This window comes from Petromyzon marinus, chromosome 27 (assembly GCF_048934315.1).
Source record: "Petromyzon marinus isolate PM22_M1 ecotype Great Lakes invasive population chromosome 27, UKy_Petmar_22M1.pri1.0, whole genome shotgun sequence".
Classification (NCBI taxonomy): Eukaryota; Metazoa; Chordata; class Hyperoartia; order Petromyzontiformes; family Petromyzontidae; genus Petromyzon; species Petromyzon marinus.
Genome location: NC_133693.1, coordinates 1,846,695 through 1,873,612, shown reverse-complemented (window position 1 = coordinate 1,873,612; position 26,918 = coordinate 1,846,695). Strand labels below are relative to the sequence as shown.

The following is a 26,918-nucleotide window of genomic DNA, read 5'->3' as shown; positions in this document are numbered from 1 at the left end:
GCGGTCACAATTGCCGCAAATGTATTACAAAAAACTTAAAGCAACCATCCGCCATATCCCCAAATTGCCCCCCTGCCACCCTTCCCTGTGGGGGGTAGCTAGGGAAGAGTTCGTGAGATGGGGCGGAGGCATAGCATATGGTGAGGGACCCTTTATGGTCGGTTTGCAATACAGTCGCTTGTGGTAAATTGGCAGTAGTTTGGGGGTAAATCTGCGATAGTTTTCATTAATTAGAGCCCAAAGGTAGGAATCCACACAAGGCACATTCAAATGTAATATATTTGATGTATGTACAACATAACTTTAATGAAAATGATGAACAGTCGACAACGCTGAGATTGAAAAATCTGGAAATGGCATTTTGCTAATGCATGTTTAAACACGTGGCCCCGACCCTTCAAAAATTACAATGAGAAAAAAAACAGATAACATTTGGAGAAAAAAAAACCTTATCAAAAGTACAGAAATACACTTTACAGAATATTTAACAAGACAATGATGAAACGCTCTGTAAGAAAACAGTATTTTTTTAACCAACTACCATTCATAACAATTACCACCATAAGTGAGACATTTATAAATGCTCCATTTTTTAGAGCCAAATAAAATAACATATTTTCAGTTAAAACCTTACTCTTGGAGAATGCCACTAAAGAACTAGTTTACACTCTTTTAATCAAAGGGAAAAAAAAAATGTCGGCTTGGAAAAGTGCTCAACACAGCACACGGGAGGTGGTGCACAGTAGTGAGTCATGAACGTAACGGTCACTCTTTCATTCGGCTTGAGCATCAATCTGTCTTTTTATTTTTCTCCTTCTCGAGTTGCTTCTTAATCTTTTCTGCCTTGATTTTTGCCATCACACTGGACATTTGGCAAATCCACATCACCTAGATGTGCACAGAAACCATCAAGACATTTAGTGTTTGCGATGGAATTTCCCATTAAATTACTTTAACCTTGAGATATTCATTCATAATGGCAATTTACATAATAATGCGTGTTACTCCTTACCACAATAATCATCGCATTTAGTAGCAATGGAGTGGAGAAAACAACAGAGATAAACAACCCCTGGGAATCAAAATACTGGTACTTTGCGAATGACCTGGGAGGAAGAAAGACACACACGCACACATAAACCAGTTTACCGTGAATACTTAATTTGGTATAATATGCAATGCAAATACTAGTGGCAATGTCGACTATTGTATTTAACTCTCGCAGGGATCATGCCCACTTTTGTGGAACTGCTATATGATTGCTAAACAATTATATTAAACATTTTCAATGCATTTGGGGGTATTAATTTTATTCCTGAAATAATACTATACCAGTTGTTTCTTACTCTTTATAATTCATGCATGACAGTGTTCAAGTTTTTAAACAGTTAAGCAAAATACACTACTGAAATGGATTCCTTTAATTTGGAATCAAAGTACCTCCACACTATTTGCATCAACAAAGATTTGGATTTGCATACAAACCTCCAGTTCATTGCTGCTACTTCATTGATGTACTCTGCAGAGTACGTCAACAGCACTGCAACAAATGGACATTGTTACACAATCAGTAAAATCAATGACTTGTGTGTAGTATTCCGACGTTGAGCTGGGTTTCTGTAGGCAGCAATCAACTCTCCATTCCATACAAACAAGGCTCCGTATCTCAGCACCGTAAGAAATCAACCAACCCTTTCACTGCCGGGACATTATCACTACACAGAGCCCTACCCCCCCCCCCCAAGTGACCTCCACCATATACTCTTTCCCTGAACATAACAAAGACAAGATATGATGCTGCACAGGAGGAAGGCGTCCAGTGGTGCCTCAGAAGTTAAACTAAAAGGACAGAAATGCCTCCTTCGGCACACCACAAGATAGGAGTGTGTCGGGCAGCCTATGGTCGTAAGCCTAGGTTTCCTTAGGACAGCCGTCAACAAGCCATATTATGTAGTGACCAACCGGTCAGCACCAGACTCGACCCAGGAGGGTCAACAACCAGCAGCTGACAAATGCCCCAACATAAGTCTTATTAAAAAGCGTTGAAGGATAAGTAGTAATTCTTCTAAATTAATTACTGATCCATGTGCAGCAGCCAATACACACGTACCAAACCAGCACGTGATGTTGGCCAACAATAACAGCCCATGCTGGGGAACATACCTGCCCTAAAGACCTAAACACCATCATTTATAGAATGGGGGGTGCGTATCATGTGGACGCTGTGTACAGTCGTCATAATACCCCAGGGGGCATAAATACCTGGCAGTGCTGGGATACGGAACGTAGTTCGTATGGCATTTGGTGAATGCTGTACAGAAAATATCAGCATACACATTGTGAGATGCACATGTAAGATGTATGTGTCTGCATTGCCACAATAAAGTTGGTGCAGTGTCAACTTACATAGCAGAAAAAAATACACGATTTGAGCAGTTTGAAGTTTTCGTGTAAGGTACGTCACCAGAAGACAGAGGCCATGGAAGGCGATCAGACCCCACAGCCATGATTCAGTCCAATCGATCTTTGCAAAAGGAGAGGGAAAAAACTATGACCCTGCAGTATATAGCACGCAAGATTATTTGAAATTGTTTACGATTGTCAACGCCGAGCATTTTATGCAGATAGCTTTCGTTTTGAACCTCAAACTCCATTGCAAAAGATGTCTCAATGGGCTGTCATCATGTAAAAAACCCAACGTATTAATATATTAAGACTGTGTTCATAAAATTTACCCGTGGTAAATTCTAATAAAATTCCAAATAGCATTGTAAGCTTAAATTACAATTATGTACATCGCAAACGCAATTCATAACGAATTAAGATCTATAATTGATCCAAGGTTTGGTACAGGCACAATACAAGACTGTTCCTTTCTAACACTTCCATACAACAAACGATATACATTTGGTCAACATTAACAAGACACTTTAAAGGAGGCATTCTGCCCACTATGCCATGGATCAAAAACCTTGGCACCAAGGCTGTAGCCATGGAGTCAACATTGGGGTGGACCAAATCTTCCAGGGGGTCTGGGGGTCTCCCCCAGAAAAAAAAAATCTGAATTTGAAAACGAATTTCCTGCCATTTCCTGCGTAAAATATTAAAACTAACACATAAGATGAACTTTTTATTTATTTTTTACAATGTCTAATAGTGTATTGTTGCTCTGTTTTTCTTTTTTACATTTTCTTGTTTCATTGTATGTAATGGCAGAGATTAGGGATTTATAAAGTACAACCACAACCACAATTTTATTTTCCGATTTAAAGCTTTCGTGACTGCAGGGATTCATATTCTTGGTTCTTTCGGTAAAGTCACGTAGAAGGGAAATAATACAAATAAAAAATAAAATTCTCACCACGTTTCGATTGCAACACAAGCAATCATCATCAGGTGTGAAAACCACAGAAATCTATTTTATAGCAATATATTGGGGGGGGGGGGGGACATTTTGAGCACATTTGAATATGGGGGGGGGGGATGTCCCCCCCGATATTTATTATAATTACGGCCTTGCTTGGCACCAATCTGACTGTAAACTATTTTTAGACCAGACGTCTATGCTGTGGACTCAAAACCTTTACATTTTTTAAAGCTAAGCTTGAACGCTCTATAACAAATAGATCCCGTTTGGTACATCCTGAGATTCAGTCACGTCTATGCGCTATATACACACGGACTTATCAAGTGTTAAGAACATCCGAGAAAATGTATATACAGGTGGTTTTTAAGTACAGTATAAACACAATGCCTTATACAGCACGTATTAGGAGGGGCATCCAACAGACAACAATCCTGTAGCAGACATGCGGGCCAACAGTATCACATCACCACACACACACGATTACAAACCGCAATTGCTGCGATTCGTGTCAACACGCCCTTGGAAGCTAGACCCTGGATCGTGTTCGGGTGGGCGAACCACTTGTCATCATAAACATATTGAGAATATAACCTCCTCGTTATAACGAGGACCGGGACCAGCCTCCACCGTCTGGAACGCCATCCAGTGTTGAACCTACACAATTGAAACTTAAAGAACCCCACCTCTTTCGCCTGACATTAAAGCTACACGGAGCTTGGCTCCACGCCTCAGAGTTGAGGTCGTTTAAGTCCGTGAAATATGCGCATTATAAACTGCATTTTTAAATATTCTTTGGGTCTTTCGGTAAAGTCACGTAGATAGGTTAAAATAACAAAAAAAACTACGTTTCCATCGCAACATAAGCGGTCGTAGTTTTTTTGTTATTTCTTGGAACCTATCTACTTCAACATTTATTTTTTGCTGTGGTTGTCCCACCTGATGACGACTGCTTGTGTTGCGATCGAAACGTCGTGACCGATTATTTTTCCACCGACGTGACTTTACCGAAAGACTCTTTGTGTGTTTTTCGGTAAAGTCACGTATAAATAAGAAATAATAAAATAACATAATGGCGTACGACGTTTCGGTTGCAACACAAGCAGCCACCATCAGCTACAGAAGAGCTAAATTTACGAGAGATAGGAAACACATAACCCCAGATGTATATACAGACACCCAAGTAGGGGGAACTAACACAGATACAACAGGGGACACAGAGAAGCACACCAAACAAACAGGGTTTAGCAAAATTTGGAAACCATATAAAGCAACACAGACGGTCGATCAAAACAAAATTAACGCATAGTCTGGTTGATTACGCTATTTCAAAGATTGCTAAATTGCAAGTTAAGTATGAAATTTAAAATACATTAATACGTTAATTCCTGCAGTCCCGAAAGTTTTAAGTCAAGAAGATAAAAATAGCTGAATGTCTTTGCGACAGACGCGTTGGGCGGCGGTGGCACAAGTCACATTTGTAACATGCATCAAACAGGTGTAACAGGCTTGCCTAGGTCTACATTGTAGGACGCCGAGGGCAAAGGTACAGGAAACAAAATTAAACACAACTTGACAGCCACCCCCCACCCCGCTTCACACGCATTGACCAGCGTGGTGAAGTATGGTGAACACGAACATTCGACGCGGCACGGCCTTTGGGAGAGCCTCTGACAGCATCTCTGCAACTGCACCGAATCACAACAAAAGTTGGACGGCACAGCGCTGACAGTAACAGACTCAGTAAGTCTCCTAGAGGCCTGGCGTGTGAGGCCTAACACAAGTCAAACCACCACAGCTCTCAGCCAAGCACCACCACCACCACCAACAGGGATAAGTCCCCTTCCCCCCCGCACCCCCCACAGGGAGCTGTGACCCCCCGAGGGACCCCCACCGAGTAGAGGAGGCTCCACAGCCCCGTAATTTGGACGCCGCTGATCGCATCGAAGGGCCCAGCCGAAAGGTTCATGTCGCTGTGGCGAGCAGGCACGGAATCGATTCCTTGATTTTCAGAAACAAATTATTTTGAGACCTACGCGATTCGCTCATTCCATTCGTTCGTTAAGGCTTCATTGTGGGAATCGATTACAGGTGATTTTTTGAAAGAGAAGCCTGTCGGGAATCGATTATCGTGTCGCGCTGTGGTGATGCCCGATTCCGTGGGGGGATGAACGCTTTGACCCAACTTAGTTTTGGCTCACATCGCTTAACTCACCTTAACTATTTGTATTTAATTTTACCAGATAAGGAGGCCCAACTGAACGCTATTTTTTCAGAAGCGACCTGGCTATCATAAAACGATAGCTTATCGTCAAGTGGAAATGCATTGCAAGCCAGACGCTCCAAACGCGTGATGTTGATTCTAAATGTGGAAGGGAAAAACCGGAGAACCCGGGGGAAAATAAAACAATCCACGGGGAGAGAGACACGCAACGTCCAAACATACAGCAGCAGCAGGCGTTAGGGTCTGGATGGAACCCACGACCTCCTGTGTACCAGGCGAGGGAGTTAACATCTAGCCATCGTGATGATTATGAGAGACACGAAAACTCCAAATATACAGCACCAGCAGCAGGCGTCAGGGTCTGGATGGAACCCACGACCTCCTGTGTACCAGGCGAGGTAGTTAACATCTAGCCATCGTGATGATGACGAGAAACACGCAAATTCCAAATATACAGCAGCAGCAGCAGGCGTCAGGGTCTGGATGGAACCCACGACCTCCTGTGTACCAGGCGAGGTAGTTAACATCTCCTAGCCATCGTGATGATGATGAGAGACACGCAACGTCCAAACATACAGCAGCAGCAGGCGTCAGGGTCGGGATGGAACCCACGACCTCCTGTGTACCAGGCGAGGTAGTTAACAACTAGGCCACAGTAGCGACCCGTGTGTCGTACACCCTCCTCCACCCGACACACCGCTCTGTTGGGCTCCAGCACGCACGTGGTGCTTGAGCAGTCAAACATTTGCGCGTATGGGGCCGTCCATAAATGACGTCACGCGATTTTGGACGATTATTGACCCCCATCCCTCGTCACACGGTGTCACAAAAAGTCAGACCCCCCCGCAAATATGACGTCACAAAGCTCTGCCCCCCCCCCCCAAATCATATTTCCATTTTGAAAATGCAACATGCTTCAAATCGCTTTAAACTATTGTCATTGTAGTGCGTATTTAATGTGGCGCTGCACTCTGATGTTGTAGGAGAAAACATTTATTAAAACGTCTATTTAATTAAGTAGAACGTGTTGTCTATATTTATTTAAAGTTGCGCATTTTGATGTGACGTCACATTTCTCAACCCCCCCCCCCCCTCGTCACACATCGTCACAAATGTCTGACCGCCCCCCCCCCCCCAGGTGCGTGACGTCATTTATGGACGGCCCCTATGTTCACCTGGATGCTGTATTAATTGGCTGTGTCGGGTGGAGAATGGTGGACGACACACGTTCCACCTACGCGATATGAATTAGGAATCGATTAGACGCTGTAATCGACTATTTTTTGTGTGTTCCGGATATCCCAGCTGTAAGCGATTCGCTCTCGACTGATTAAATCCATAAATCCGCCAATCGTGGCAGCTCTGTTCTCATCGATTAATCGCCACGTGCCGGAACTCGATGACCTACAAAGACAAAGATCCCCCGTGTAACCTTCACAGACTTTTGGGGCAAGTGCTGTTCGTGAGCACCTATGAAGGTTGTCACGGCACACGCGGGGGTGTGCGAATAGCACCACGCCCAAACTACACACACCATCATGCTCAGCCATGGTCAATCCACTGCTCGATGAATGCCTCCCCAACCAAAACCACTCAACACCGGAAACACGAAGTGATTTAGTCGCTCCATCTTACTCGCTTGCCGATTCCTCGCGAACGCGTTCCATTGCCTTTGGGATGTCAAGGGTGGTCCAGATGTCTTGTGACCCCACTCCCATTGAATTATCGGAAACTCAAATGGTTTTTTTTTTTCAAAGTAAAGTTTATTTAAAACATTAATATGCAAAGGAAAGCAAATGTTAAGAGATCAATTACTTGGTTGCCATTTGACATCTGGACCATCAGCATTCCAACTGCAATTCATTACCAAAACTTCGGGGTCTATTCTTTTGTTTGCATTTGATGGCAGCAACGAGTTCATGGACTGAACACTAAAGTCGAGGTCTGCTTTCCACGACGAGAGGAGAGTTCGTGGAGTTTCGCCGTTCATCGTGCGTTTAAGGAGCGCAGACTTTCGGGGTTTACTATACGATCAATATTGTGGGATGTATAGCCGCAGTCGCACCCCAGTGGCTTAACCTTTAAATTTGCATTCACGAAGGAGATGTGAGCTTTGTATGTATGTTGAACTTCTTTCGCACCGTACGTAGCCAACCATGCCAATCGGAGGTGCGGGCCTCTTGATGTTCTGATGCGGTTGATGGTTAAAACCAGCGTCTTCAAGGAGGAGGACGAATACCGAAGGTAGGAGGGGCGATGTTTCGATCTCGGTTGAGGTCGTTATTCTGGAACTGAACTCATTGCGTCACAGTACTCTATTGTTCTGCACCTGCAACAGCGTACGAACGATGACTTGAACCGACAGGGGGCAGTCTTACAGCGCGAATGGAAGCGTACAGACACCTAAACCTAAAAAAATGCTCCTGGACCAATGGTAACCTCCACTATTTTCTGGGTTAGCGGACCAGATGGTGTCGTGAATCCCTCGCGATTGACACCAAGACATGCATTAACAACAGAGCAATAGGTTCCAATGAATGCTCTGCATCATATATCTCAGCCAACGAGTCAGCGTTGTTCGCTGAGAAGACATCAGCCTCCGTGCGGCAACATTTAGGCAATGTTGCGTCACTGCAGTATGTCTTAAACAAGAATGACAACATTATACAGCACAGACGCTGCTGAATACTTTAAAATGTGTTTTCAACCACGCCGTATAAACCACGTGCCCATGCAGACGCCTCCATGAGAAGACACTGATTAATCTGTGTTCTTGCCAGCCAATGTATCCTCACAGCATTCGGCGATCGCTCCGTGCTACGGCTGCTCATTGCGGTTCAATATCTCCCCCGCCTGAGCAACACGGACCAAGGAATTACCTCTTCCCCGTCCCACACCACCACACACCAAACCGCACATTAATCCTGCCCCCCCCCACCCTCGTCCACAACAGCACGCCCAATTAGTCCCACGGACGAGATCACACATTGGTAGCACCGGGGGTGGCAGTGGGGCTCGTGGTATTGCAGAGTTTCGCGGTTTCAAAGACGCGGCAGCTCCGGTGAACGCTTATTAAAAATATATCCATCAACTATAAAAAAAACGCGTTTTCTTCACAGCGGACGTGAAAGAGACCGTTAAGGAATTTGAAAGAGAGAAGACCTTGTGTGCCATCGTCATGGTCAGAATTCGTCACATTTGATACGTTACTCAAATATTACTTGGTTGGAGGGAAAAACAAACGACATAGCGAGGCCTCTCGCCTGTGCCGACCGAACATTGTTCACATCTGCACGCTGGTTGCGCGTTCGTCTTGCGTCGTGTGGAGACAGTTGCCACTGGGACGCCTTGGAATGGCGGAGACGAAATGCGACGTCGTAAGGCGCTTTGAGATGCCGAGGAATTAAGCACCCTCCAAATGAAAATTATGATCCTGAACGCTTTCGTGTAGCCCAATAAAAGAGAATTATATTATGAACGTAGCATATGAAGAGTTACGCTTGCCCAGCCTATGCAGAATATATATATAAAATACTGCGAAGTGTTGCATCCCCAGGTGGTAATCACAAGTGGAGTATCCCCCCACCTCCCCGTGTCGCGGGACTAATTGTGCTTACACAATTTAAAAACCTGGCTCTCTCAGCAACACAGACGCATCAGTTGACCTTTAATTTCCAAGCCAATCATTTCTCGACAGCATTTAGTCAGTCATATCCAAGCGTCTCCTCCAATGCCAAAGCAACAAGTGTATATGCATGTCGATGTTACATCTCGAAGATAACTGTTCAGTTTTCTTCACCGAGTGGGAGAAATCATTTATCACACGCAAATAGTTACGTTACTGGTCTTTCAAATCGGTTAATAAACTCCAGTGCTTGGGGGGGTGTAGTGGCGGCGCAGTGGTGAGTGCACTGTGCTATGAATCTGAGGGCCTGAGACCAACCCCCACAATGACCAGTATGGTGAAGTATGGTCAAACAATCCCCACCACCGACACAGCTCCGGGGGAGGCCTTCACCCAGCAGCGCATCGGTTAAAGGATGTGAGTAATGAAATACTGTTTATGCAGCGTGGTAATTTATTTTCCAACACAATGATTTATGAGGTTACCACGTGTGGTCATCATCATATTGTATAGCCGTCATCTAAATACTGTCTGCGAAATAAATGAACATGATTGCCACGTAAATACAATACCCGATCTCATTCACTGCCTTGTGCTTTGCTTGCATGCCGGGCAGCCGTCCAATTAATGTTTTGTTAAAAGATAAAGGCGCAGCCCTGTAATTGTTTGCTCATGCCACTGCTGGCAGTATCGACTCCACGAGAAGACGCTCTAGGGAGCCCCTCTCGAGGCAACTTTGGCCTACTCTTCCACGCCGAGCAGACATATTTTGAAGAGGTGGAAGAACTCACACTTTACCCCACCACACGCAACCTGCCAACAAACTAACTCTCTGTGTGCCCATTTATATTTCTAGGTGGACAGAGACGGCAATGTAATCATTGCTATATTATATAAACATGATTGCCATATTAATTAAAACAACGTGAAATTCCTTATTCCTCCTATGATGCATCGTCATTCAGAGTGAGGCTTTATTAATAAGTGCATTAATACATTTTAGGGAAACCAGCCAGCAACCCGCCATCTGCTCCATTGGTGTTCGGGGCACTGGAAGAATTTGGCCTAGCAAATTGCCTGGAAGAGTTCCACGGCTAGAAGGCAGCAGAGCACAATCCCCGCTGTAATTAATGCAATTTGTATCCCTGAGCTCTAAGCCATTATCGGCTCCTCTCCACATATGTGTTGCTGGCATTAAGCATCATCATCGGCATTGGACCTGTTTCAATTAACATTAATTAAAATACTGTGTTGTTAAATTGATTAAAAAAAGTTGTAAGAGAGACGAACTGAGTATTGCGCGCGTTTCTGCTTCGCGCATTAGCTTAGCGAGCTGACACTTTCACGCTGTCCATTAAGGGCACAGCAAGACATCAGCAAATGGTGCCGTAGAGACAGATTCTCCTCCCGGCAGCATCATTTTTAGATTTTTAATTTTATGCCGTTTAATGGTGCTGTGTAGCATTAAACTTTTACAACAGATTAGACAGCATATAAACCAGCCGCCTTTGACCAAAGCTCCCGAAATGCACCCAATATCGTCAGATCTCAGAAGCGAAGCAGCGTTGAGCCTGGATATTTCGTGGATGGGTGCCCGCCATGCATTGCAGGTGTTACAGGTTACTTCGGCGCTACGACGTAATTCTACGCTCCCCATATTTATGCTCGACTTAAACACCAACCTGCACTGACCAGCGTGATCACACTCACGGCAAGGAGGGGGGGGGGGCTCATCTAGCAGTGGATTAGCAAAGGGCTGTACACATAAATCAGCAGATAGGCTTGAACACACAGAAGACAAAGATCCCCCGTATAGTCATTGAAGACTTTTGGGACAAGTGCATGCGCACACATGCGCACACACACGCGTACCAAGAATTTTAATCAGCACTCTTAAGGCATATCTTACAAAATAAAAACAGTTTGCATTTCATAAATGTACGATTTTTGTGCTGGATGCTGCTTGCAACTGTATGAGTGCATTGGAGGTGGTAAGGCAGCTCCGCTGGCCTTACGATTCTGCTGCTGTAATTGAGTGTGTGGTTAATTGCTACTCAAGGGTCTCCAAGGAAATTAGCAGAAATCGTGGTGCTCTTGCCTTATTAAAGATCAGTGGCCTCTATTTTCCTGCCACTGCAGGAAAATAGAGGCCACTGTTCTAAGAACTGCTTTGACTAACTGTCAAAATGAAGAATATATCACTGATAAAATGATTAAAAGATATTTAACGTCGAGATTTTTTTTCCTCGTATCAACTTTATTTTATAAACTAATTTCAATTAACCATTGGTAATTAAGTGCAAATATTAATTAGTCCTTAACACCCAACTTCACTGTTTGACTGCATTAGTCCAAGTACATTGCCATCTACGATTTGTGTCTGGCAGCGTGTGAAATTAATTTTGGACATAATTTTCGCTGCGAGTGTTGCAACCTCACGTAATTTCTGGCTATCTCTATGTCTGGAGATGCTCCAACAACAACACGTGAATCTATCCACCGTGGTGCAATAAAAAAATGCACACAAAATGCAAGCTCGCATGATTGTGTTTTTACTTTAAAAATCCGACTGCGATAATTCCAAATTTGCACAACAGCCCTGGTCCCACCACCCCTCATACATTTATTTTAATCGCCTACCTAGGGTTCACTGTCTGTGGTAATCGCACGCAATCTGACAAGGTGGAAACAGCGGCTGAAAATTCCACATGAAACCACCTGCATTTAAATTTAGGTTTCTCTTTTTTTTATTACAGCTGTTGGTGTGAATTAGTGCAGCTGTTTGTGTGAATTAGTACAGCTGTTGGTGTGAATTAGTAGCACACGATTCATCCTGGCGTCCTTAATCCCCGCATGTCGCCACCGCGAGTTTTGATATACGAGCGTGGGTTATATTTCTTTACTTAACTACAAGACGAGAAAAAAATATATATCTAAATTGCGTGCCATTACTATAGCTGCACTTAATAACATCCACAACACAATGAGCATGTTGACTCTATCTGACTCTTTAAGGTAATGTCCATAGTTTGTCAATTATTCACCGAAGAATAATATACCCTTACTGATTCTCAAAACCCTTCCTTGAGAGCATTCTGCTTTGTGATGTTTGACCAATGGCACGAATCGGTGTTTTTGCCACGTGCGAGACAATCGGCAGTACCTGGAGAAACCCCTACGACTATGAAGGGTCGATGCTCAGCACCACCATCTCCCGGCCACCTCGCCACCTCACAGCCCCCATGCACAGACCTCTGTCAATCGACGGCTGGACGAGAGACTCACCCACACCATGCGGATAGTGAGGGCTATTTGACCAAGCTTCACCAGGCTGGTCACTATGGGTTGATGAAGGGAGTGAGGGTAGATGTGGGGGGGGGGGGGGGGATAGAAGTACAGAACAACAACGGATGTTGCTGAATTGCCCTGTTGCTGCCCACTGTGTAGCCTCATGTATAACATTTAGAACTCAGCAGGCCTCCCAATTATGCGGAATAAATCCTGGCCATGGGAGACTCATATCATCATCCCTCATGGGGTTCGTAAAAAAGTGGGGCAGGGGGAAGCAATGACAACATATGTATGAATTTAATAAGATTATTATTTAAATATGTGTCTCCAGGTAATCTATTAATGAATTCACATATTTTGTTTTGTCGGAGGCCCGAAGCCAAGTATGATCACTGCCATTGCCAGATGGTTAATGGGACCACGTGAAGGTGATTTCTTTACCACTTTGCCCTGCTCCTACACTTCACCATATGCCACACAGCAATAGCTCACGGGGATAGCCAGTGGGGGTCTGCCCTCTTAGAACCAAGCCAGCAAGTACCCGACCTTTCCATATACTGCCAAGTCCATAACAGCAACACAAATAAAGTCACGTAATTTTCCCCAAAAATTATTCCTATCGTACTATTGGCGTTATGTCACGAGACGAATTATGCAGCCCACAGAAGCGGATATGACAGAGCTACCTCTGGAATCCTTCAAGTGGCTTGAAGACCACAGAGTAGACGGCTTTACATATTACAGTAATGTCCGTCACACGACAGTCGAACCGTTATTTGAATTTCTGAGCCGGAATCTATCCAAATTAAGTGCAGAACCAAATTGCATTTGATGAGTTTTGCGTGCAGTAATTTGTCATCAAAATAGTGATCATCTACTCACGACAGTTAAGAACCAGGTTTAATTACAGGTGACTGCTTGGGTATGAACCCAGGACCTCAGCAATGTCAGCTCAGCTCTTTGACATCTGAGCCACTTGGCCACCTCCAGTATTCTTAAATGCCTTAAATTAGTACGTTGGCTTCAGTCGATTTTTTGAAGATTAAAATCTGTGCGATGGTGCATGGATATTCCAATTCGTGACCTGCACTGTCTCAGGAAATGTTTCCGATCATGAATAAGATCGGAATTATTTACATATATCATTAATCGTTGTTATATATGTTTATACGGTGTATCAATGTTTTGCTAAACATATTTTGAGATTAAAGCATTAATTATTGCTTTAAGGAATTAATAAATGATTCATCAAACTTGCCTTATAAATATATTAATTATAATAACATGCGTGACATTAATGTCAAATTTTCGGTAAAATATTAAAGAGAGCAATACAAAAATAGCCAGCAGTTGAATGACACTGAGAGACAGGAAGAGGAGAAAGTGCAAATCAGAGACACTGTTATCCTCACGGACGTAAATGGCCTAGAGCTGGAGGGATTGTGGCTCGAAGGGATGATGATGGCAAATGGGCGAGACTCTTGACAGCATGGCAGCCAATGGAGAGAACGTGCCCGAGAGGAAGGCGACAAGGGATGGAGCAATATGAACAGCTTATGTAAAGCAGCGGTGACACGGATTGTGGCATCGCAGGACCGTGAAGGATGGTTGACGCTGTGTGGAGGCTTTCGCGTGGCAGTTGACAGACACACGGCTGATGATGGTGGTCACACATTCCAAATTGCTCGGCACATTTAAAGATGTAGATTAATGAAGAGAAAACACATTTAATGTCCACAGGACATCAATTGACGTATGATTGGGTGATCTCAGTCCACCGTACCATTTCGGTCACGGGGGTTGTTTGGCCATGCTTCTCCATGCTGGTGAGTACCGGTTGTGTGAAACAAAGTTGTCACTCACATCTGATGTTAGCTGAGTCCAGGAATACAATTCAGGTGGCTCGATTCTATGTGCAGTGTGCTCACCACTGGGTCAGCACTCCACCCTCAACACGACTGTGCCATCAGCTGTGGTTGCAATGGAAGGCAGCTGCCAAACGTCACTTTGTCATGGTTAGTCGATGTTTACAATGCCGTGCAAATTAAGTCACGTGTACACGCAATAGTAGTTACTTTCTCTTCCCAGATACAGAGTACTGAGTTGTCATGAAAAAATAAGAGGTCTTGAGGTTTCAGTGATGAGTGACGGGCCTTAAACATATTAATGGTGTGCTTTGCCTGCTTGCGTTCAAATCCTGTGCTGGATAATTGACACTGCGCGAGTGGACGCGACACTCAATCAAAACTCCCTCCCATCGCAAAAATCTCTCCAAACTCACAAGATCTCACAAACAACCCTCACCCTCCCTCTCAAGATCTCACAAACAACCCTCACCCTCCCTCCCTCTCACCAATCTTAAACAAAACAAGGATGGAGACTGCGCTGTTGAATGGACGCTGGTGATGCTTTCTCACTATGTGTGTGTCCTTGGTAAGTGGATTAAATTGACGACGACGACGTCACCTTACGAGTAACACAATGAGATTACGTCACAAGGTCAGTGACGCCACACGAAAGGGTGTCTTGGGGGGGAGGGGGCTGGGGGGGGGTGACATCATCGCCTTGGCCGAACAGGCTTATCCATTTTCTACTGGTTATCGGGTACCCCGTTGGTCAATTTGACCGACTTTTTATGTCACGTTCCTCATAGCAACACATCATTTGGCCTATTATAATTATTACAAAAAAACATATATATAACATTTAGACCTACATTTAATTAAAACTGGATCACCCTTAATACAGTTATCGCTACCCCATGTTACACACAGAGAGACAGACGGACAGAGAGCACGCATAAGCGCTTCAACATTAGTCGAGAAGTGTAAAAAAAACCATGAACATTGCGCATGCAGCAGATGAACTGACGCAATAAATTGGTGGTGGAATCTTGAGATTACCCAAGCTTTATTGTAATTGAACACACCACAGCTCATTGCCCGCACACGTGGTGCTGCTGCTTTGTGGCACCTGCTGGCCGATGTGCTCTCGGTTAATGCAGCAGCAGAAAGCAAAATCCATCCGATGGGCCAGGTGGGAGCTCGTCGAGGAAGGAAACTCAAGCCGTAACATCCTCCAACGGCCGGATGAGTTGCAACCAATTGAATATGGCTCTCCAATCTGCTCAATTGTTGAACGAATGAAACAAACGTTCTATGGATGTATTGCAGCGGTGAGATGGGCCTTCATGCAATCGCCACCTGTTGCAGAGGTTCACGGTTTTCATCCAGTGGCCGACCTGGAGTGAGCAAGACTGATGATGATAATGATGATGCAGCATCCTCAAACAACGTTGTGAAAGTTGTTGTTCTCCCTGTCACATGTGTTGTCACCTATGAACAAACCACTACGATTGCTCCTCAATATCAGATTTCAGAAGTTGGGCAGGGGTGAGCTTGGTTTAGTGCAGTACTTGGAGGCATGCTATTTTACTTTAAAAAAATATAATTCCAGAACTTGGCAGATTGGCACAGCAGGATCGGCATTTTTCCTGAACATCGAGATTTGTTTTATACTGATGATTAAACTGTCACATGGTATTTGAATGCGATGCAATAAACAGCTGGCTTCGCAGATGTGTCGTATGCAAGCACGGAATTTTTGACACGTGGGCTTTCCCATTGGATCTCTCGCCTTCAAAGATCCATCTGATGCCTGCTTGAGATTCCAAGATAAGCAAAGATCGTCCAAGCTGTGCAAGTCAAATATGGAATGTAAATTTGTAGGGGGTTTTCTGTTTATTCTATCCCAATGTTTACACTAGAATATTGCATTTTTAGTGTTTAGCTTCAGTGTATATCTATTGTATGCATGCCCACTCCTGTAAAATTCAGCACCGCTCATGTCTACTGTGTGAAATCGGAGCTGTAGTCCCATTGGACATTTGTGAAAAAAAGGCTTTCACAGATTACTCCGGTCTAAATAATGATTCCGATTCTGATGATACCTCAAGCAGTATTCCTCGCCTTAATCTACATTTTTAACACATATACATTTCAATTTCTTGTATCTTCGTCCTATTTAATCGGAGATGATGTAACAATGGTCAGCACATTGCACTTGCAACCCCGAGGTCACTCGTTCAGTTCAATCTCCCGGTGTGGCATTTAGATCAATGGGCATTTGTTTCTTTGAAACCACCGCCACCTCTGTCCCACCCAGCAGAATAATTGGAGACACCACGGAACGTATATCGGCACCGCGCGCGGTGGGGTAAAGTGTGGGTACTCTCACCTCTTTCAAGACGTTTAGCCAGCGTGGAGGTATGGGCCAAAACAATCTCTAGAGGGGCTCTTCAGCGCCTCTCTCTACTGGGAAGCCCTTCGAACAGCAGTGGCGTGTTAAATTTCGATTTAAAGCTTTCGGGACTGCAGGGATTCATATTCTTAGTTCTTTCGGTAAAATCACGTAGAAGGGAAATAATAAAATAATACAAATATAAAACAATAAAATTCTCACGACGTTTCGATTGCAACACAAGCAATCACCATCAGGTGTGAAAACCACAGCAAGAAAATTTGAAAAAAGTGGCGGTTTTATTTTTATTATTTTATTAATTCCCTTCTACGTGACTTTACCGAAATAACCAAGAACAGCAGTGGCGTGGGCAAGACAATAGCAGCCCTGCTCCTCTACCTTTGCTTTGTATCGTGTTTATCACCGGCAGCCTCCGTTGAATGTATTACCCAAGTAATTCATTGCAGAATGGCCCATGCAAAGTCCTGCAGAGAGCATTCGCTTCTTTTTAGAAACACATACCACACGGGTATGCACAGGACGGGGGGAAAGCAACACACCGAGAGACAACATGCAGTCCTTAATAGCCGCAGAGCTGCAGAGGGCTGGGTAATTCCAGTGAAATATTGTCAATTTACTGTGCTATGATAGCTGGAGCAGTAAGCCCCTTTTCACAACAGGTCCTCACTGTGTGTTGCCTTATAATGCACGATGAGTACCCGAGCTGTCCCCGGTTGCTGCTGTTTCACAAAAGCAAATGTACCCAGTCATCATTGCTGGATTAACTTAATGTGAAATAACAATTATATTATGAATTTCATTAAAACATGCATTTCCCCCCGCATTTTTCGAATCGTTTGTGCTCTACTAGATATTTGTGAAAAATATAGCTGCGTAGATAATCGGATTCCTCCAGGATAAATAAAGATTTTATTCCGTTGTGTTTTCGAGTTGTGCCACGTGCTCTTCGGCATGATACCTGATGTGTCGCTCCACATGCCGGGAGCTGCTTCAGTCCCTTGCACAATTCCTAAAATAAGCCACGACCGCTGCGGAGAGAAACTTGGACGGTGTGACGCTGTGAAAGAGAATCCCACCCACCGACGGAGAGTGTGTCCGGTGTGTGGCTGGTGGTGTGACTGGTTTTGCATGTTTTGAGAGTGGGAGATGGAGCACACGTGAGATATGAGCCTCTCCACCGTATGCAAATTAGGGGGGTGGGGGGCGGGGGACGGTATAAAAGCAACAGAAAGAACGCTACAGGGTGAGGAGGAGGTGGCGGCGGTAGATACGTGCACCAGCCACGGTTGTGAGTAGCTAAAGCAATGCTGTTTTAGAAGGTGTGCGCTATACCTGGGGCTGAGAGTGCTCGACTCAGAGGTTGTGGGGTCTACTGCTGAGGTGCGGGAACACGGCCACACCAGGAACAACGATGACATCAATAGCTGCAAGGCCTCCACTTCTGCTTTCATGTGTAGGGCGACATCAATAGTTTTGAGTGCTGTATCCACCACCATCACCACCACGGGGGGAACGGACCACGCTGGGAGTGGTTAATTTTTTATCTGCTGTTAGTTGTGAGACCACGCCAGGTGCTGTGCATGCTCTATCTACTGTTAGAGACCTAATCCTTCCGTGTTGGAACATCAGCGGTGCACCCCGGTGCTGAGGGTTTTGTGCTGTGTGAGCGAGTTCAAGTCAAGTCCGTTTGCGACGATTCGAATGGTTTGTTTCTCATATGTGACGGTTGTATACACTCATTGCTCTTTTTAATCGGTAGTTGTGTGTGTGTGTGGGACACAGGTGCACGAGGGTATCTGGGCACCAGGGTCGCCGTGAACCGCTGATTCACCAACGGAACCCGTCACATTTGTAAAATTCCGTACCTGTAACTGCGTGTTAACGAAGAGTTCAAAAGCTGCACGTCACGTGCGGTTGGTTATTCCTTTGCACGGAAACCGCACATCACAACCTGCGCTAAACTACGTTCTGATTCGTTCTGGATGGTACAACCCAGACCACATCGGAGAGCAGCGACGCAGCACGACCAAAAAAAACGACGCAGTCGTTTTTTTAATACTTACAATAACGTTGACACTTTGGGTGTTTGAAAGATCTGTGGCAGCATTGTTCATCATGAGGTCGGGTCACTGTGCACAACCGTCCCCAATCTGTTCTTCTGGTGGATTGGACAAATCCGATTATAATCTAGGTCGCCTTAACTTGGGCGCAATTTCGGGTCATAATTGTGCGAATTCATCCACCTTGGCACATTTTCTGGTCATAATTGTGTGACTTAAAATCAATTTTGGCCCACTTAGTGTCACGATCAGGCGACAGAGATCCTAGGCCGCTGTGAATTGAGTTGCAGAGGCGTCGAGGTTTATGGTGTAGCGCTGCTGCTGCAGCAATTAGGCCACTGCCGCCTCTCCGAGGATCGCCACCTTTTCGTGTTGGAGAGATTTACGTGTTCCAATGACCCCGAGAGCGAAGCCGTCGGCAGCCTGGTGCTCCTGGTAGGCTCAGCATTAGCGGCAAGGTCAAAGGGCAAGTTCCAGACCTGAAGCGATCAAAGAAGTCCTCAACGGCCGCGGGACGGGCGGTAGGGGAGGCTGTAAGTCTCAACGGCTCCCAGTCGTCGCGTCTTGGACATGCCACTGGACCAAGTCACCGACCGGTCAAGATCGTGTGGATCCCACCCCGCTCACCGGGGTCCCCACGTAAATCAATGCCGATAATGCAGGCTTTCGTCCAGTTCGGGGAAAAGTCACCACACAGCCTGATTGGCGTCATCATCGAACCCCGAGGGACCGCCGACGACCCCCACGACGCGACTGCGTGCAGAATGGCCGAGGCGTGAGGAAGCTCGAGAAAGATTGTCGCTTGGCCGATTCTTCCACAATGGCCAGGCATCTTTGAGGAGGTTGACACACCCACACTTTGCCCCCACCGTACACAGTCTGCCGATGCACTAACTGTGATGGATCTATTTATATTGATGGGTGCTTATGCAGGTTCAGTAATTCCCTATAAAAAATCCACCATTACTTTCAAACGTTAATATAGCAGAACCCATTGGTGTACATGATAATTACAGAAAATAAAATTTTCACTGCAAAATTGAAGGCAATCTTTTAAAATTGCCTTCACAATGTTAGGAAGCGGTACGGTTGCATATTAAATCCATAAATATACCAGTGGATCTATCGTATTAACCAAGGCACTTACGTGAGATGCACCGTTAATACGATTGATAATTCAATTCAAATCTGGAACAGATTGGTGCAAATAAATGTCAGAAAAATAGAAATTTCTATATATTTCAACGCTGATTAAATCGATACGTTTAATATTGTGTCACGCCTCAATAGAATTGATGGCAAGTGTCAAATCGCTGTGGATATTATGCTCACTCTGTAAACTTTATAAATGCCAAGCATTTCCCCTAGAGATTTTTTTATTCACTTGATGTTCACGTCAATTCTAATTTGGGCCCACTTTATTTACGTTGACACGTGATTGTGTTTCGCCCGTATTTGTATGTTGATGGGACATTTCATTCCCCATTACCCAGGCAATGAAAAAGTAACATATTTTGGATGCCTGTGCAAACTCAAAACTATTCTTCGTATAAGGGAACATTGAAATATGGGGGATTCGAAATCACAGCGACCAGACCTCTCCAGTCTCAAGCAATGTTAGCCCGAGACTCGCGTACTTAAAGGCTTTCTCTCACTATCGATTACACACAGGCTCGAACCTCTGATTCACATACATAGCCACAATTTAGCACGGTTGGATACGTTCAGCGCGAAAGACATTCTACATGCATACATATAAAAGTCCTGCGCAATTACATTACAGGGAAAATAAGTATTGTGTGTACGAAGTTCTGACTTTGTTATTCCAAAGCCCAGCCATTAAATACAAATTGCAGCCCTCAAACATTCAGACATCTCTGCCGCACACCCAACAAACCCAACTGTCACACAAGAAACTGATCGCTCTCATGCCTGCGATCATCTCTACTCTTTGGTTCTATTCGGTAAAGTCACGCAGGTAAAAAATAAAACAAGAAAAATCACGACGTTTCGGCGATCATCTCCCAGAATGTTTAAAAAAATCTATCTAGATGTTTCCATCTGCGTCATATCACGAGGCGGGGTATCCGTTCGGATCTCCCGCACAGGGGGTGCACTCCTTATTTTGGGGGAATAGCCCACAGAAGCAGATATTGGGGAACGCCTTCCGAGACTCCTTCAAATGACCTTCGCTCCACACACAATAGGGGGCAGCACTTTCCCGTCCGCCCTGCCGCTTGCAGCAATGTTCGTCACATGAGGGTCAAATTGATGAATCAGGAAATTAGCCAAATTAAGAGGTACAATGAAATTGAGTGCCGCGGCTAATTAGTGCAGTCATTAGACTGGGCTGAGACACTCGCGTCACTACACATGAGAACCTAGCTTAATCGCATGTGGCTGAAACGAGGATTCCAACCCAGAATTGTAGTGGTGCTGGCTCGCCGCTCTGACTTTTGAGCGACCCGGCCACCAGATCCCAGCCCGAGAGAAGCTCCCGTTGTATTACTTCACCCTCCTGGTGATCTCTGAACTGTCACCATGCGGGCCTGCTGTCACTCCATTTCAGATCGATTCTTTTCTAAAATTATTTTTCCCATGTAGTTTGTATCATTTATCTTTTGTTCTGCCTCATTTGTACGTATGTTAAACTTCTTTTGCACCGTACGTAGCCAACCGTGCTAATGGGAGGTGCGGTAAAACCATACAACCATACAAGTTGATAAAACTATACATTTGTATGGTTTGATTAACTTCATGAGCCTGAATGTAACGGCAGCATATATATAAAAAACTCAAACGTCAAGCAACCATCGATTCCAACACACATTCGTTCGATGCATATTTCGTTAGCCTTAGCATCGATACGAATCTATGTATCATTACCTCCATACCGAGAGTTCTGAATCCTCATTATCATCATTAGCCACGACCAATCCATTGCTGAATGAAGGCCAGCCCAAGCCGCCACCCAGTTCCCGCACGCGAGCTAATTTCATCGCTCCATCTCCTCTGTGCACGACCGCTGGGAAACGTTCCGTTCTTCGAGTGCCACTGTGTTTTTAAGGTGACGATGTTGCGAGGGATGGGGCTGCGGATGCGAGGATACAAACGGCACGCCGTGGATGTGCGAGCGCCCAGCGCAGCCCAACATTAGTCGCCAAACATCAAGTAACACTTCAGGGGTGTGAGTGCACACGGATGGCACAAGGACACTGCTGTCAGGCAAACAGAAACCGCAGCTGAGACGCACAATCTGCACTGCCAAGCCCTTGAACGGCACCACAGCGAGCTGACAATAACGGGAGTATTCATTTGCACACGCACAATGCTGTGAGCACACAGATACCCACAGTGCCAAGTGCATACAAATGTTGCTAAGATGAAGGGACCAGGCAGGACGGAGGAGACCTGAGCTTCCTGCCATCCTGGAGGGTTCAGATGAGAATCAGACAAGAATATAAATCAACATCGCAATATGGAGACATTGGGAAATGGTATACGATATTAGATCCACAGTAATCATATTTTATAGACAGGCCCTCGCAATCAATATTGTGATTCATAATTAGTTTCTTTTGAGTTAGATCGTGCAGGTTCAATGCCACTTTTTTACAATAACCCTCCACCACCCAACAGAGCCATCAAATCAAGTTGTCACGTGGGCAACTATGCCAATTGATTTGTTTAGTCTGCAAACCGGAAAGTTTAAAAGCAAGCAGACTGTAGACAACTTAAAAACTATCAAACTAAATGTGTTCACAAGTAAAGGCCCACTTAGCGGCCTGGCCACAAATGATAGTTCAACGAAGTGGCTTATTACGTGGACACTTATAGCAGCCAACCACTCTCGGACGTGTTACTGGAAATTACATCCAGTGTCATCAGGTTTTGACAATAACAAAATAAAAATAATTATATAACGCCCGACATTTTACTTCACCCGCTTGCAAAGAGTTCCTGAAAGAACCTGCCGGTATGTGGTAGCGAAACGTCAGACATCACGACCAACAGCACGCGGCGCAACCCAACAAAACGCATCGGAGGTCTGCGCAGCACAACCCGCGAAAGCCTCGGCAGATGAATAGTTGAACCTGTAACTTGGTTCTAGATTTGAACCTGTATCTTGGTTCTAGATTTGAACCTGTATCTTGGTTCTAGATTTGAACCTGTAACTTGGTTCTAGATTTGAACCTGTATCTTGGTTCTAGATTTTAACCTGTATCTTGGTTCTAGATTTGAACCTGTATCTTGGTTCTAGATTTGAACCTGTATGTTGGTTCTAGATTTGAACCTGTATCTTGGTTCTAGATTTGAACCTGTATCTTGGTTCTAGATTTGAACCTGTATCTTGGTTCTAGATTTGAACCTGTATCTTGGTTCTAGATTTGAACCTGTATCTTGGTTCTAGATTTGAACCTGTATCTTGGTTCTAGATTTGAACCTGTATCTTGGTTCTAGATTTGAACCTGTATCTTGGTTCTAGATTTGAAGCTGTATCTTGGTTCTAGATTTGAAGCTGTATCTTGGTTTTAGATTTGAAGCTGTATCTTGGTTCTAGATTTGAACCTGTAACTTGGTTCTAGATTTGAACCTGTATCTTGGTTCTAGATTTGAACCTGTATCTTGGTTCTAGATTTGAACCTGTATCTTGGTTCTAGATTTGAACCTGTATCTTGGTTCTAGATTTGAACCTGTATCTTGGTTCTAGATTTGAAGCTGTATCTTGGTTCTAGATTTGAAGCTGTATCTTGGTTTTAGATTTGAAGCTGTATCTTGGTTCTAGATTTGAAGCTGTATCTTGGTTGTCACTCTTTTGCGACATTTGCTACCGCACCGAGCACGCCGATCGAGAAGAGCGGATAACGGACGAAACCGCGTGTTACCCCGCATTATAACGGCGCTCGTACGGATGGAGAGGCGCCCCGGAACATAATGGTGCATTCAGGTGCGATGTGAATTGATGGATATTGCGGCTGCCTCGAAACAAAAGAGAGATTTCCTCATTCCTATTTAGTGCCCAACAAAGGGGAACAAACATTCATCGTGACACACTTCTCTCGGTGGTCGGCAACTTGCATTCTTCGGTAATGAAGACGGATCGCTCGAGTCGAATGATGGCAGCAGGAAACCTGCGACGATTTGAAGGTCCACATTTCACGCTAAGGGCCCCTGTCTGGCTCTGTGTCTGTCACAATGTCGTAGCAGTTTGTTTTTTATTTAGTGAAAGTCACAGCAGCGCAGATTGCTGCACGCTAGACAACAAGCAACCGCAGCAGGCACGAATCGGATGGTTTTTGCCGAAGAATTTCACTTATCTGCAAAATATTCGAGCATACGACTCGATTTACTGAAGTGCGTGCTGGCGAAAAGGAGTTGCAGATCACCCACGGATAATCGGATTAATTTCCCACGTGATTCCCCATCAGATAATGGATAACGGGAAGCCATTCCGCAATTTGGGACGGGGAAAAAAGCTGCAGATAATGGCAAATAGGAAGCATAGGGGCGTGGACAGTGAGTTTTTTGCCGACCCTATAGCTCTTGCTGAAAAAAAAAAGTCAGCACTATTTCAAGATCTGCTTGCAATTCTGGCGAGCTCAAAAAAGTTTTAATTTATGCTTTTAGGAGTAAAAAAAAACGAATCGCATTCAATTGGAAAGCTAAGAATGGAAAACAATAAAGTGAGTAAGATTACACAACCTTTTAAATATGCATATCACCTTCATTTGCTTATTGTTTATCTTAACAAAATATATTCCAATTTGAAAGTCTAAACTGCAGAGCCACAACCTCCATCTGTTCCTTTGCTATCCGCGCTGCACTTTTTATTTTCCTTAAGCATTAAGCCTGAGGTTGAAATAGTCATGCATCATCTGCACTTTTTCTAAATGCAGGTAAGCCTGTTTCACTTAGCTCTTCCTTTCATAACGCAATCACATAGCTAATTGTTTTTTTTCATATCCAGAGGGAATAAATCGTGGTGGTCCGGATATGCAACTGCAAAGCAGCTGTTTATGTAATACGGTGAAAGCAAATTACAACGAAAAGTCCTCCAGAATATGTACACCCTGCAAGTGACAATCTCAACCCATTCGTCAACACGGAAATCATATACAGTACATATATATCTAGCAGGTGACATCTTAGCTAATGGCCCTTCGACAGAGCAGATAGAGGCATTCTTAAAATGGCATTTCGATCAGAGCTCCATGGTGTTATTGTGCAGTCACCAATTCCTGGCCTTTGTATTGCCCTGCAACGAGAAAAGACGACTGCCCTATGCTGTCGCCTGTTATACAATAGTTAGTATTTTATGTTTTATTCTTTTGACGAATGTGTTGTGTTTGTTAGTTGTGCTTGTGCACCACCACCACTAACTGCAGTCTCGCAACAGGTGAGGAATTCGGAACACTTTGCTTACCATTATCCGTCGCGTTACAGTACCGTACGGGTCTTGATTTGCTGGGCTGCTGTCTAGGATGTGATGTGTATACTGACTCCCTCTGTGCCCTCTGCATGTCAGAGTGTCACTCTATATTTAAGCCTTTATCACCTCCTCTCTCGCTCTCTCTGGACAGGGCTGTTGTTTGAAGTGCGTTGAGTCTTGCTGCAATTGTTCTGGGAATGCCATGTGTGGTGGTACTGTAGCTCTCGAGATAGCTTCAGCTTTATAAAGGCGGACATGGAGCTCATGAGAACTGGTATTGCTAACTAATTTAAATTTAAATACCGTTTTAGTTATATGAATAATCGGTGTAGGAGCTATGACAGGCGGTTACAAAAAAGAAATGCATAACAAACAGGGATGGACCAAAAACTAAAGAGTGCAAAGAAGCATAGGGGGGGGGGGGGTTGCACGGTTGAAGAGGCTAAAAGAGGAACAGGAATTAGAGGACATACGCAGGTTAAAGACAAATTCAAACCGTTAAGACAATTGGGCTTGGGCAGAACAGATGGTACGAAGGGCCGATGGCAGATGGTGAAGAATAATAGCGGAGCGGGCTGCCAAGGAACAGAACGCGTCTGGGACGACGTCCACCGAGGAGATGGAGCGATTAAATGAGCTCATGCGGAGGTGGAAGCTGGATCATTACATCGCAGGATTGTGAGACGGTAACGGATTGGGTAGGCCTTCATCCAGAAGTAGTTTGCTTATGGTTGATGAAGATTAATCATTTGCGGACATTTGTCAATCCACAGGTGGACGAGGACCTCTCCACGCCATGTTGGTCGTGGAGGTTGTTGGACCATACTTCACCATGTTGGTCAAAGCGGTTTAGTGAAGGGGGGAGGGGTGGGAGGGGGGAGCGGGTACCAGGACCGGTTAATATTTCACTCAATACTGGCATTAGCCGCGGTCGGAAATCAAATTAAGGTCGCCGGGTTCACGGCACAGCGGGATAACCGCTCCGCCACCACGCCAACCAAAAGAAGTAATTACTGCGCCTAATCCCTCCAGTTGGGAGGGTCATTGGGTGGCCAAGGTTGCTGCTGCTGCTGCATTGGGAGCTGGCGCACACAAATCTCAGGTGCTGGCAGTCAGCCTCACGCGCACACCGGGGACTCTCTCGCGGCCGCTTGGCGCGAGATGAGTCGTTCCCGTGTTGCCTTGCGCAAACGTCGGAGAAAACCAATTGTACTCCCACGAGTTACCCGTCCCACGCGCCTTAGTCTGGCTCTGTGAGCCTCAATTAATGACACGGGACCCTAATAATCCTCAAGGTGCCTCAGTCTGGCTCTGTGAGCCTCAATTAATGACACGGGGCCCTAATAATCCTCAAGGTGCCTCAGTCTGGCTCTGTGAGCCTCAATTAATAACACGGGACCCTAATAATCCTCAAGGTGCCTCAGTCTGGCTCTGTGAGCCTCAATTAATAACACGGGACCCTAATAATCCTCAAGGTGCCTCAGTCTGGCTCTGTGAGCCTCAATTAATAATACGGGACCCTAATAATCCTCAAGGTGCCTTAGTCTGGCTCTGTGAGCCTCAATTAATAACACGGGACCCTAAGAATCCTAAAGGTGCCTTAGTCTGGCTCTGTGATCCTCAAGAAATAACACGGAGCCATAGGGATTCATGAGGTACCTTTA

The 26,918-nt window shown here is 44.9% G+C and overlaps 1 protein-coding gene across 2 annotated transcripts; it reads right to left on the bottom strand.

Annotated features, from left to right (window-relative positions):
- Nucleotides 1-273: 273 nt before the first annotated feature.
- Nucleotides 274-25,358, bottom strand: TMEM18 (transmembrane protein 18). Of its 2 annotated transcripts, none has more exons than XM_076070000.1 (5): nt 25,249-25,358; nt 2,407-2,524; nt 1,486-1,540; nt 1,013-1,106; nt 274-888 (listed from the first exon to the last, which is right to left on the bottom strand). In XM_076070000.1, the coding sequence occupies exons 1-5, from the start codon at nt 25,249-25,251 to the stop codon at nt 790-792; spliced, it is 369 nt and encodes a 122-aa protein (XP_075926115.1). In that variant the 5' UTR covers nt 25,252-25,358; the 3' UTR covers nt 274-789. The 2 variants fall into 2 exon arrangements, with proteins under 2 accessions (XP_075926115.1, XP_032817712.1); XM_032961821.2 differs by lacking the exon at nt 25,249-25,358 and adding an exon at nt 5,259-5,404.
- Between the last annotated feature and the right edge of the window lie 1,560 nt (nt 25,359-26,918).

What these genes read in the sequence shown, in the direction of transcription:
- TMEM18 (XM_032961821.2), bottom strand. Translation starts at nt 5,333, where the DNA reads ATGAACCTTTCGGCTGGGCCCTTCGATGCGATCAGCGGCGTCCAAATT. An exon ending in TGTGGAGCCTCCTCTACTCG is followed by an intron (nt 2,525 to 5,258) that starts GTGGGGGTCCCT and finishes CCTTTTGCAAAG; the next exon opens with ATCGATTGGACTGAATCATG. An exon ending in CGTGTATTTTTTTCTGCTAT is followed by an intron (nt 1,541 to 2,406) that starts GTAAGTTGACAC and finishes CATTTGTTGCAG; the next exon opens with TGCTGTTGACGTACTCTGCA.